The following is a 13,823-nucleotide window of genomic DNA, read 5'->3' on the forward strand; positions in this document are numbered from 1 at the left end:
ATGCAAATGTAGAGACGTACATTTTATATATATAAAAGCTAACGCGATGTCGGCGTCCCGTCAGACAGACACACAAAACAATGCCCAGGGCCTCGAGGTAGACACACCCACGATAGTGATGTGCCACAGTGGGTAGTGATGTGAGGTATATCATAGTTGGTATATCGATGTTTTAGTTTTCCTAAGTTGTCTTGAAAGGTGTCTATCTCAGAAAATAAAACCATTAGGTCTGATCGTTGGATAAATCCTTGAAAGTGGACATTTTTGGTTATGACAAACGAATGAAGATGCATAAATTTAAGAGAGAGAGAGAGAGAGAATTAGGCTTTGATATCTGTCCAAAAAGTCTAAAGAATCTATGTAGTTGTAGGTACTCGTAAATAATGTTTCTAATTTAAAAATTAATAATTTTTCGTCTTTTATCGTATGGGATGCCTTCTACTTGTCATTGAGGGTGTCACAACAGGTCATTTGTGTCACACTTCAGGATATGCCTTATGTGACTGACACGGCACAATGTCATCCGAAGTACGCAAATATATTCATTTTATTCTACTACAAATTGGTTAATAGTGCTGTAAAAATATTCAATATTATAACAATTTTATTGAACAATATCAATTACTTCTACTTAATTTCATAACGTAAGTTGTCAGCGTTGTAATAATAAGTAATATTTATTATAATTATTGCAAAACAGTAGATTGTTTCAACAGAACAGAGTAATAATTCAAATAAATTATTTTTATTGTTTCTTTGAATTGTTTTTATACTTCTTTGTATTTTTTTATTATGGTGACAGGCAAAAGTTAATTGGGACGTATAAAAGTGCATTGACAAGGTCCTCATAATCATCATCATCATTTCAGCCACAGGACGTCCACTGCTGAACATAGGCCTCCCCCAATGACTTCCACATCGCACGGTTGGTAGCGGCCTGCATCCAGCGCCTTCCTGCTACCTTTATGAGCTCAGTCCACTTTATGGATGGATGTAACAGTTGTTACTGATTTTTTTTAAGCAGAACAAGGCAGGTAATTGACCGAAATTGTGCCTGATGTTAAGTGAGATTTGAGATGCAGTCTAGGATGGTACATATCTTACGGCACATTTTCCTTTATGGAAGAGGAAAAAAAATGTATTCTTTTCACAGTTTCTTAATTTTTTTTTTCATTTTACTTTAAATTTCTCTTTCTAAAAACACATTTTAGTGTTTAACTTCGATGTTTTTTACAAAGTAGAGCCTCCATCCATCCGAGCCCGCCCCTGCGCCGCCTACCGAAAACCCAGCTCGTTGCCAACCAAAAAACAATAACGTTTTTCACCTTCACCGATGGCCTTACCCTGGGGCAGTGCAGACTAGCGACTACTTGAACGTTGGGAAGGAATATTTATTAATTTTTGGACGACACACGACTAAAGGACGTCGAAAAATCAACCCGGAAAGGGATCGGAGCAGTATCAACTCGAGGCGGTCAGTGTTCTTTGTATGAAACTCCATACTGCAACGCACACTTAACCTTTGTTTGTCACCTGTCATCCGCTTTGCCACGGAGGGAAGTCGAACCCTAATTTCGAACTCCTTCTATATTCTTCTGATTAATTTCGTTGCAGGTCCAATGACAATCTTTCCCGCGGGACAAACTTGACCTTCATTGGTTGGGTTTTTATGGCGGTCAAGCTGTAGATCCTGGCCACACAGGAGTTGCAGCGGTGGGAACGAGAGGTGGGAATAGTCCCGTTATCTGCACCGTAATATAAACGCCTCACCTCGCGATTGACAGCGCGAAAGACGATGACAGCTCGCGAAAGACGATGACAGCTCGCGAAAGACGATGACAGCTCGCGAAATACGATGACAGCTCGCGAAAGACGATGACAGCTCGCGAAAGGCGATACGGTGTTGATCCCTTTCCGAGTTGACAAGTCTCTATGAGCATAAAGATTTAAGAGGTTACTATAGTCTCCAATGCAGGAGCAAAACCGTTTTGTGTCGAAATAGATGATAAGATACCATACGGTTACAATGGCAGATGACAAAAAACAGAACAATAATAATTATGATAGGTTTTTTTTTTTTTTTTATGTGATAGGAGGCAAACGAGCAGACGGATCACCTGATGGTAAGTGATTACCGTCGCCCATAGACACCCGCAGACCCAGGGGCGTTACAGGTGCGTTGCCGGCCTTTAAGGTAAAGATACGCTCTCCTCTTGAAAGCTTGCAGGTCGTATCCGTCCGGAAACACCGCAGACGACAGTCCATTCCGCAGTTTGGTTGTACGGGGCAAGAAGTTTCGGTACTTCATCATCAGGTCATTTAGTCTCCACTGCAGAAGCACGACCCTCTCTAATTTACCAGAGGCAAATGGAGGACTGGCAATACTGTACACTTAAAAACGGGACTATTCCCACCTCTTGTTCCCACCGCTGCAATTCCTGTGTAGCCAGGATCTACAGCTTGAGCGCCAATAAAACTCAACCAGTGAAGGTAAGGTCGGTTTTGTTGGTGGTAGGGCTTCTTCTAAGTCCTCCTGGCTAGCCACCACCATCTTAGCTAAGTATGTGGCCATAACAACAATATTAACAACATTGTTGTGTTCCGGCAGTTAGAAGTAAGAAAGCCAGTTCCTCCGTGGTTGAGGATTCCGGGTGAAGCTCGCTTCCACCTTCAGCCTGGTCAATACTTTCCATCAAGTGAGATGCAAGCCCAGAGCTTCTTCGTTTTAGATTTAAAAAAAAAAACATTTTTTCTCTCCATTATTATCACGGACATTATCACCCGTATTCACAAACGATGCTTGCTTAAGTGAAGCAGCAACGCTATGCGAAGTCGAATGCACAGCGTTGAATAGAGCTCTGTGTTTGGTTCGTATATGTCACTCCGCCACTCAAGTATTGTGAATAGGTTTTTGGGACCCTGTGCGTGCACGCCCTGAGACGTCGTCATAGTAATATTTTCGAATAACGGGCGTACAAAACGTTGGACTATACCGCCCCTAAAGAACTAAAGCATAAAAGCCGTTTGATTTTAATAAAAAAATGATCATCATGTCGACAGCCCACAAAAGTCGCATGGGAATGAAATTATGGGGTTTAATTGCTTTCTCTCTTAAACCTTATTAAGTTTACATTAATTTTAGAGATTTTAAAACTTAAATAGTTAATTAGTTAAGTTGACACCATTTAGAACTTGTTCCCACGAAGACGTCCCGTTTTTTGCAGGATCCCGCTTATTAGTATACGCGTTTTAAAATTAAAGTTCACACGAACCGTTTGTAGGGTCCCGCAAAAAACCGATCCGTTCGGTTTGTAACTCTAATTTGAAACTCACAACAGAAGTTTGTTCACACAACAGTCAGTAATACAGTATCCAGCAATGCAGGATCCTGCAAAACTGGATTGTTAAGGGAGCGAGCCCTTATTAGTAGTTTCAACACACAGAATAATTTCTGAAACTCTTTAAGATGTAGTTTGCAATTACCTATAAAATGTGATTGTGACGTCATTGATTTCTATCAATGTACATGACCTATGGAGGACCCCTTTTGACAGCTCATAAAAATATGTCAATTGATTGGTTTTATCAACTACCCTATTATTATGCATTAAACTAAACACTTTGTACTCTGATACAAAGGTTACATAATTAATACAATTTTGTTGCATTAAAACTGCACCTATTAACTAAATAAGACCTGCCGTATGACAAAAACATTAAACTCTCATTTTTCCAGGAAAGAGTTATCTTCTGATGTCGAATCTGTAACAGGAATCGAACCAACATCCTGGCTCCAAATAAACCACCAAGCGCGGGCATAGAGTAAAAAATGACTCGTAGAGTGAGGGGGTGTGGTTGAATCCTTTTGGCTAATCTGGCCAGATCTTACTCCAGGACAGTCGGGGATAGAAGTGCTTTTAAATTAATATTTTACAACAAATAAAACAGGTTGTAGGTAAGTCGCTGACATAGCCCGACGGATTAGCAAGCTGAAGTGACAATAGGGACATAGTACGCAAAACTGACGGCCGATGGGGTAGCAATCAGGAGTGAACGCCACGTATGTTGTTGCAATTCACGAAGGCGAGTGAGCTCTACATGTGTGGTGGCTCGCTACTGTTCGTTTTTCAAAAGTTTTGACAGACATTACACTATCGTTATGTGCATTTACACGTACACACACAATTAAAGCTTCCTCGCCTTCGTGAGTTGCAAGAAATATACCGGAAAACGCAACGTGAGATTTCCACTTACATGGTGGACCGTCGACCTAGGAAGCTGTTCTGTCCCTACAGCCACCAGTTCTATGAGCTATGTGTGAGCTAGACATAATCAACTTAGCCTTAATTTGGCAAAGATTATAAACAGCTGCTATGTGAACTAGACATACCTAGTCATGCCTTCATTTGGCAAAGATTAAACAGGTGAACAGTACGGTCTTGCGCAAAAAACAATTTCCCAATAACCGCGGTGTGTCAAAGACATTTTGACGTCTTTATAACAGAGTATAAAAAGTCTCGTTTCGACAGAAAGCCGTTATGAACCACACATAGGCTAATTAGTGAATATTTCTGCTGTTATTTGTCCAGCTTATTAACTTCTGAGTATAGAGACAGGTGGGTTAAAGCTTGTTAGGGATCTGGAGGTGATGCGAAAAAACCTTTTTTCGTAATAGAATTTAATAAATTAAAAAGTGACCCAAAAATAATGAAGATTTAGATGGATAACAATTTTGAGATCTGTGTTTTGTAATTCGTTTTATGTAGTTTGTGTAGTGTTCCCTAATATTCCCAAAATTAAAACTTTACAACAGGGATTAATCAGAGTCCCTAAGGAATATTTCAATAATAAATTGATACCTAATTAATAAATATTATCTTTAGTAAGTATAAGTCAAATTAGAAATTCACGCGATCATTGTTAAGTAATAGTTATTATTACCTAAGCATTAATAATCATGCAATAGGAAAGTTAAAAATAATTTTCTTTTTGTAATGCACCAAAAAAAATTATCTTCGGTCGGAATGAACCCCCTACAAATGGCATTAAAACTCCCTCTTGACTTATTATTTTTCTTCTCAAATCAAAATGGTCCGCCATTTTGCAAAACACCTGCCCGTTACAAATGACAGCTTACATTTTTAATTACCAATAGACACGTGTAAAATTGCGAGAATAACGAGTTTATCGATGAAAGATAACATTTTGTTTGGACAGATGTCGCTACCGTGCGGAATAAAACTTTGACAGCTGTCAAAACTAAAATTAGATTTGACGTTAAGTTGACAGACCACACGCGACTTTAGTGGTTTAAAGAATTGTAATTTGTCAAATAATACTCTGTATATCGGAGTTTTAGATTATATCACAATAAAGATGCAGTTTTAATTTAAAATAGAAACTAGTTGTATTTTCTCGTCAAGTCAACCAAGACCTTTTGATATCTGGAACTAGCATTTTCCGGTAACTTCGTTCGCGTGTATTTTAGAAAGATTTTCTCGCGCTGTAGGATTACCTTATCGAAAATCTGAATTACAACTGACATAGGTTTTCTGAGTCTTTAACTAGATTTACAAAATTTCATTTAAAATAGTTGAGTGTTTCAAGTCTGAAAGAGTAACAAATATCCAGCCACCCACACAATACACAAACTTTAACATTTATGAAAGGAAGTAGAAAGAAAATAAGTAGGTACTTACATAAAAAAAAATTAAAGGTTTTTTTTCTTTAGAAAGCGGCTATAAAACTAATACCACTTTAGTTTATTCCTTCATAAACAAAGTTAACCTGTCCACCGCGACTGTACCCCACACGTGGTCCGCCCGAGGGTCCCTGTTTTCATGGAAAACGTTAAAAATGGCCGAAACTTATAATTAAAAGTCTAGCTAGTCTATTATTAGCGTCGTTCGCCCCGGGTGACGTCACGCGTGACGGTGTCGTGAAAAACTACGTTTGGAAAGTAAAAAAAAAATATTTTTGGGTTTGATTAAAAACTTTCGACTCTCACCATAAATGAAAGCTTAAGTACTCGTTTTTATTAGAGAACAAATTTCGACTTGATAGTCATTTGATAAAGTAAATGACAGTTTTGACTTTGGCAATGGTTTTTTGAGGGAAAAGGCGTGAAAGAAATTGAAGCTGTGTGAGAATGTATGTTGGTCGGTACAATACAAATTACTAAATTTTACTGCCTTGTTTTTATTATTTTCGCTACAAAATTGTTTCTCGAAGTTTTTAAGTAGGTACTTAGGGAGAGATTACTAACTAGATTATTAACTTAAAGTGACAGAGTTTCTTATGGTGCTTCTTCATTTGAAATAATAATGTAAGTTTAGAGAAGTATACTATGCGTTAATTTTTATTTTCGGTATAAGGTATAAGACTTATTAAAAATCCTTTTAGTGCAATTTTTTCTCCAGTTTTAGAAAGCATTCCCTCGGCTTTAATTCAATAAACGAAACGCGTACAAAACCCGACGTTACCGTAAGCCTTGTAAAAGGAAAAGGGTAAAAAAAGGTAAAACTTTGTGAGGTAAACGTCTAACCCTTGGCCGTCCACGCCCAGTGCGCGTTGGAAGATACTCTGACTCATATTTCTTTAATAATGAGAATGATTTTTTAATAAAAAAATATTATTTTTTAACAGATAAGATTTTTTGGTAAAAAAATATTTTTTTTAGTTCTTTATTTTTTACTGAGATTTTCATCATCGTCATACAGTATTTTTTGAAGGTAATTATGTTTAATATAGCAGTGATAATAGAGGGAATTTATTCAGTATCCACTGCAGGAGTACGACCCTCTCTGATTTACCAGAGGCAAATGGAGGATTTGGTCTACACTCCCCACGCTGGCTGATGTTCGCATAATAATATGTGTCTGTGTGTCTGTCTGTCTTGCTTTCACGCCTAAACTACTGAACCGATTTTGATGAAATTAGGCATAGAGATAGTTTGAGTCCCGGTTTTTGAAACAGGGACGCGCGCGATAAAGTTTTTCTTTGACAGACAAAATTTCACGCGGGCGAAGCCGCGGGCGAAAAGCTAGTAAGTAAATAAACACTCATATTGTTTATGCCCTAAAGTAAATATAATTAACTATTAGCGAAACCACTTTTTATGTATATTACAAATTGGTTAAACTACTCATAAAATAATATGTTTACACAACACAATGATAAAAATCACTTAATAGCAACTATTATTATAGTTGTTCAATTATGACATTATTCGCCATAAATTGTCGTATGATTAGTTTATAGAACGATTTGTTTTAATAAAATGTGTATGTTTGTCACTTATTTACAAGCAAACTACAAAAGCTATATCAATAAATTATACATGATATTATAGCTTATACATCAGAAAAGAACACACAGTTTATTATTTTACAATAGCTTCAATACTTTTTGAGATATTAACAATTTTGTACAAGAAGCAGTTTTTTCACAATCACAGGCAAAGAAAAGTGGATGTTTTAAAATCGTCGCCATTCAAGCGTGTTAAAAATGATGAAATTAAGTCGTCAGATTAATTGACGGGTTGTTTTAATCACAAACAGACACACAACAGTTTGTAGGTCACTATATAAAAACGGCTCGCGTGCTAGCCCTACCAAGGTGAGAAATTCGCTGGGCGTTCGAATTTTAACCTTAATGTTAAGGCTTTAGGGTCAAATATGTGAGATTTGTGTGACCTTAGGTGTAAAGGTCGGTTCATAGTTGGTATTATGATATACGCCCGTATTCACAAACATTACTATGAGGTCTCACGGTGCGCGTGGACGCACAGGGTGACACACGAACCCATCACAGAGCTCTATTTAATGCTGTGCGTTCGATTTGCTGTTTCACTTAAGCAAGCATCGTTTGTGAATACGGGCGATAGAGTTGTATCTCAAAATATTTATTTGGGATGGTTACTGTAATTCGTTACTTTTTATTTCCTTATAGCATAAGATTTATTTAAAATATTTTTTATACTGTTGTGAACATTGTATCAGTCGCTAGCACTCTACCGAAATAAGGGAGAAATTCCTATAATTTTATTGATTTTAAATTTAAATACTGACTGAAGCTCATAAGTTTTTAGTTCAATGAAAAAACCTTTTAGGCCATTGAAATGATTTTTTTTTCACTCTGTATGTGAATAAACTGATAATAAAGATAAATAGTAGGTAAGCAATAAAAATAAGTTATAAGAAATGCTGCACAAACTATTAAACGTTATGGTCTACAACCACACAAATACATTAAAAAATCATCAACTTTAAATTGAGTTACACAGTACGTTACTAATTCAAACAATTAATTTAACGTAATAATTAATTTAAACTAAGAATTATACATCTTTGAATTGGATCAAACGTTGGCGCCAAAGTCTATAAATTTTCATCTGACCCGACCAGTTTTAATTGACCCCTTTCTTTTTTACAAACTACAACAAAGTAAGTATCAACTTAAACCGGTCAATTATACTATGTATATTACCCAAATTAAATTGACCTCTCTCATCCTATCAACTACTGCATTTCGCCGATCATTTAAAGCTGGACGTAATCCGATGCTATGCCGTTACATTAAGGTTGCTTTTCGCGCAGGCAGTTACGTAGTTTAAGTGATAAATCATGGTAGACCAACGAGGGTTTTGACCAAACGTTTGTAAATAATAAAACTAATTGTATAACGAGTACGTATGATGAAGTGGGGTCAGTTTGAAATGAGACAATTCGTTTAGTATTTCAAATAGTCATCGCAACATGACTTAGTCTTTTTCTAAATCATTCAGTCTATTTTATTACGCTGTGAACTGTATAATAAAACCTTTTGAAATGTGTTTGTGACTCAATTATTTCATTAATTAAAATTCTGACGTTTTGTTTTTTAATTATTATTACGCAAAGGCATACAAAAAACGCATCTTTTGAATCACACTTCAAAAGAATGCCTGAAAATAATACTAGCCCGAAAATTGTACCCTAACACTAATCCCCTAAGCGTGTTAATCGGCTGACCTCACGGCGGGAAACAGAACAATCACAATATTGAACTGTAACGCTTATCATTTAAGGTTGATAACGAGTTGACCTCCGTCCGGCGGGAAAGTCGAGAAATCAAGACATTTGGAAAATCTCATTGGAAACTCAACCTTGTAGTTTACCGTTGGTCGAGGAAAACCGATGTCGGAAGCCGTAAATTTAGCGTTCAGTTTCCTTTGCACGATGTTTTTGGCGCGCAAAAAAGTTTAGTTTTTTTCAATTCGCGTGCAGAAATTTGGTTGTTTCTAGTAAATTGGTAGATTTTGGCGGATTGCTCAATAATAAATATCAACGTTTTTGATCGATTTTATGACTGAATATTATCATAATAGTCTAAGATCTTGATTCTTGGACTAAGGAAGTCTAGCTTTGGTGACATAACCAATCAGATAAGTAGGTACCTAAGTACATGAGCTATTATGTAATACTTACAGGAACCTGATTATGTCACCGTCAAATTTTAAAGCAGCTTAGACTTTAAGTATTATTGACACAAAATAATGCTAGTCTTAGGCCCAGTTTCTGATCCGTCATAACTCTACCAATTATTATTGTCAAATTTGAGCAAAAGTCGTTTTCAAACATTGTTTAACTTGACTTTATAGTTACTTAAATAGTTTAAATTTTGTTAAAATTTAACCATCATTAACAAAATTTGACTATTAGGCTGAGTTGCACCACCTAACTTTGACCATAACTTTAACGTTAACCGGTGCTTTTTGTATGGAGTTTGAGAGATTTTTGACGTTTGTCAAAGTTAAAGTAAGATGGTGCAACCCAGCCTTAGACTAGCTAGAAATATGGCTTATGGCGTTAAACATCACTTTAATTAACTGTTGGCAAAACCCAGAAAACAACAAAGCATTCATTCCAAATTCAAACTGTCACATTCAACTTCAACATTTCCATTGAATTTTCCGAATTCAAATTTCGAACGTTCGAAGCGCCATGAAAGTTTAATGCCACAAGCGGTGGTTGGCGCGTTAAAAAATTCACTGGCTGGCTAGATTGTACAGACCACAACACTAAACATTTTTATTGCAAAATCGCCCTTATCACAACCACACAAGATGCCCCAGTATTTAGCTTGAGTACTGTGAACTGTACGAAAAGACAACGATAAAATATTTAAACGCCGAACGATAGTCGCGACGTTGTTTTGACGTTCATTATAGGTGCATTTACACCGTACGAGTGAATACATTACTGTCAGATATTTAGTCTTAGTTCCTTTGTTTACTTGGTGTTTCTTTTGCATTATAAAGGAAGTAAGTGCCAGTAAATTTTCTATGTAATTTGTTCAGAAGCGATTGCACTCTACTTATAACTCTACAATTAAATTATTGTATCTATTTTTTATTAATAAGTAACAAACTGATGTAGTAATAAAGAAAATAATTAGCACCTCGTCGACACAAAACGTTGTAACAGTAAAATCAAAGCAAATATTGGGCAATTCCTTACATAATCACGACCGGAAAGATTTTTTGCTTGACTAATTTTATGAAATGCTACAGCTCAGTTGCTAATCTAGCGTTCTAGTTAGTTTTTGTACGAATACACTGGCCAGCAGAAAATGAATTTACTTTCTTGCTTCAAGAAGTTTTTTGAGTGAACTGAATTTTAAGATGGCCGTACTTATTGCCTAAACGATAAGAAACACGGCATTTATCTCTGAATAAATATCTCATAAAAAGCAAACCTTCAAGTACATATTAAAAATTAATAAGCATTTTAACATATTTTCATACATTAAACACAAAATACGGCACGATGTAAACGCCAAAAAAGTCCCGCCAAACTACCACAGACTAAATTAAATATGAAAAAATAGCGTTCATTTTTATGGGGCAAAGAGTTTGTAACTAGTTTCACGCCTCGATAATGAGATAGTTCCATAATCCGTAATAACGTACGATCATAACACCTTCACCGTAATTTGGTGTTAGAAAAAAGAAAAAGAAAAGTTGTGTCATCGTAAGCAAATTGGACACAAATTATTACGTACGATTGGAATGGAATACGTTATTTTTCCGTTTTAAAAATGGAACGAGAACAGTAATTTTGGACAAAGGAGGTTCTGACATTACTTTATTTTATTTTTCGTGTGTTTTCTTAATAACTCTATCTAGCCAGTTATTTACATAACACGTAGGACCAGTTTCACAAGTTCCAGTTAAAATTCCTGACAAACTTATAATCATAGGTTGAGACCTGAAGAAATCTAAAAAGAACTGTCTATCTCAGTATAATTTTTTGGCAGTTAAAGCATTTAAAGGCAGTAATAACATTTTTTAGGTTGTTTTTAATAATGCCTACTTAAAACTATCTGAAATCATTTTAAGAGTTCCCAAACCTGTATAACTGACCCGTGAATATTGCCTGACTATAAACGTTGAAGATGTTCTCCATAGCTTTAAATCTTAATATTAGAGGACTTCTATCGATAGTTACTGAACTAATTCAAATTTTTCTTAAAAAGGTTCTTAAAAAACTGTGAAATAGTGAAAAAGAACTCACCATCTTTAGGCGGACTGGCACACTGCGGGGCGTAGGAACCTAAATGGTACCCGTAGGTATTCTGGTGCATGGGAGGGAAGGGGTACCCTAACGACCGCGGGCTTGGGAACCCCGACGCCTCGTGTGGGTTCTGCTGCCCCCCAGGACTGCCAAAATGGTGGGGATGCTGATACCCCCCCTTGAAAGGACCGTAACCGTGCTGCTGTAGTTCTATAAAGGCGGATTTGGATGACACGTTCGTTGGGGTGGAATTTGCCGAGTTGGATATATCGTGGGGGGTTTGCGAACCCCCTAAGTGGTGGTGCTGGTGGTCTATGTCCTGGGAGGTCATGGCGGGCTGAGGGGTCGATGGGCCCCCCCCGTCTGAGGACTGGGGAGGCCCGAAGGGATCTGTGAAACTCAGCGTGGAGGGTTTGGTACTGGGGGATTGAATACGGGTAATTTTGAGGGCTTGCGTCGACTCCGGGATCTCGCCGCTTGGTCAGCCTGCAACAAATAAATATTAAAGAGTTAATGCGTGGCTAGAATTGAAATTGTCAAAAAACACACGTTCGTTCGTTCGTTTCAGCCGAAAGACATCCACTGATGGACAAAGGCCTCCCCCAAGGTTTTCACAAAGCCCGCAGTCTAAAAACACACAACTGGTAAAAATCCTAAACAATCTACTGCGCGAATTTAGTCCCAAACTAAATAAAGCTTTTACTATGTTGCATACAATGTTAGTATAATAGTTGTGGGATGAACTGGTATAGATGGTATTTAAATTTGAATTGACATTATATTCAGCCTTTTTTGCTCATTACCAATTGGTAAGTGCAAATAAAACAAATACAAAAACAAAAGACAACGCACGCAGCGTGGATTAATGTCAATATTTTTACCAATCTTACGAGCGTACCATTGACATTTCAATTGCATTCGTCGATGCATTGTCACAAACACCATGCCCTGTTTCCGTTCCAATTTATAATACGCCATAAACATCATTTCTGATTGCAATTTATAAGCTTTATCTTTATTTATTACATCATTAGATCGCACACAATCATTGATCAACTATAATATTTATGGTCTTATATGATGCTATAATAATTCGAAACGTCAAATCAAGATAATTAAAAACTATACGAACGCATCAATAAATTGCCGTGTGGTTTTAAAAATCTATTTTAGAACGCTATTAGTATGCTTTTACCAAAGCAAACAATGCTTTTTAAGGGTTACTACTTACTGTCGATTCGCCACAAAGTCATTCGTCACACTTTACAAAACTTCGTATCTATAGGTACTTATTGAAAGTACTAAAAACGAATTTCCACCATGCATTTTTTCGTGACGTATCGATTCTATGGAAAATCGTCAATAACCCTCTTTTAAAAGTATTAGCAAATCTGTCGTGAGTAAGCTTCAATTTCAAAGTCTGTTTAATAAAAGAACAGTGGGAATGAGTAACAAGCAACGTCACAGCAATGTCAACTACCCTATATATCTCTACATCGGCTGACAGTCATTGGCTCAATTGACCATGTCGGCTAAATTGTTTTAAAGAAAACCCACACCGTTTGCCCTCATATGACCTCGTGAGTCCACAGAAATTTTTATTTTTTTTCGAAACGCACGGTTGGACAACGCGTCGATATGCCCAATAAAATTTACAGCTCTATTACGACTCTATTGCGTAATTAGAAAACTTACGTTGGTATTACCGAGCTTTTTAATTTTCGAATGGTGATTAAAATTTGAAAATTCAAAAGTGTTCGAATTGTGGTGTTTAAAATTTAAAAAACTGTTCGACGTTCAAACAATGCACCGTTCGAAAACTCACCTTGGGCCGATGCAAAATAATGTCTATATCTATAATCGTCACAAAAAAATCCTTCACAGAGTTCGGCTTCAGAAACTCGTATTGGAGTTAATAATATGCAAAATGCCTAATGTCATGAATATTATTATGCAAATACTCGTCTCGGGGCTTGTACCTGTCCGTAACATAGTTATGATGATTGGCCGATGTCGAGGAGTCGTGTTTTTCATCTGAATCTTAAGATGTGTCCGCCATCTTGGGAAAATGAGAAACTTGTGTCTACTGATACCTATCGACAAGATGAACGTTGTCGATTGCTAATCTCCGACATGGATCTTATAGAAAAATATGTGATAAGCTACTTGTATAGGTAGGAATTATTTATATCGTAAAAAGTGAAATGTCAAATTAACTAGAACCAGAATTCAGATGTACTATATTTAGGGCCTGTTAGACCACCTGCA

General features: G+C 36.7%; 1 protein-coding gene across 1 annotated transcript in view; it reads right to left on the reverse strand.

Moving 5' to 3' along the window:
* Positions 1-13,823, reverse strand: part of Dll (homeotic protein distal-less) — a 35,597-nt gene that overhangs the window by 2,473 nt on the left and 19,301 nt on the right. The window contains exon 2 of the mRNA XM_028303922.1: positions 11,556-12,041. Coding sequence (XP_028159723.1) covers positions 11,556-11,886 — 331 coding nt within the window. The 5' untranslated portion in view covers positions 11,887-12,041. The remainder of the gene's footprint in view (positions 1-11,555; positions 12,042-13,823) is intronic.

Source organism: Ostrinia furnacalis, unplaced genomic scaffold (assembly GCF_004193835.3).
Source record: "Ostrinia furnacalis isolate ACB-3 unplaced genomic scaffold, ASM419383v2 OfSCF1319, whole genome shotgun sequence".
NCBI classification, from domain to species: domain Eukaryota; kingdom Metazoa; phylum Arthropoda; class Insecta; order Lepidoptera; family Crambidae; genus Ostrinia; species Ostrinia furnacalis.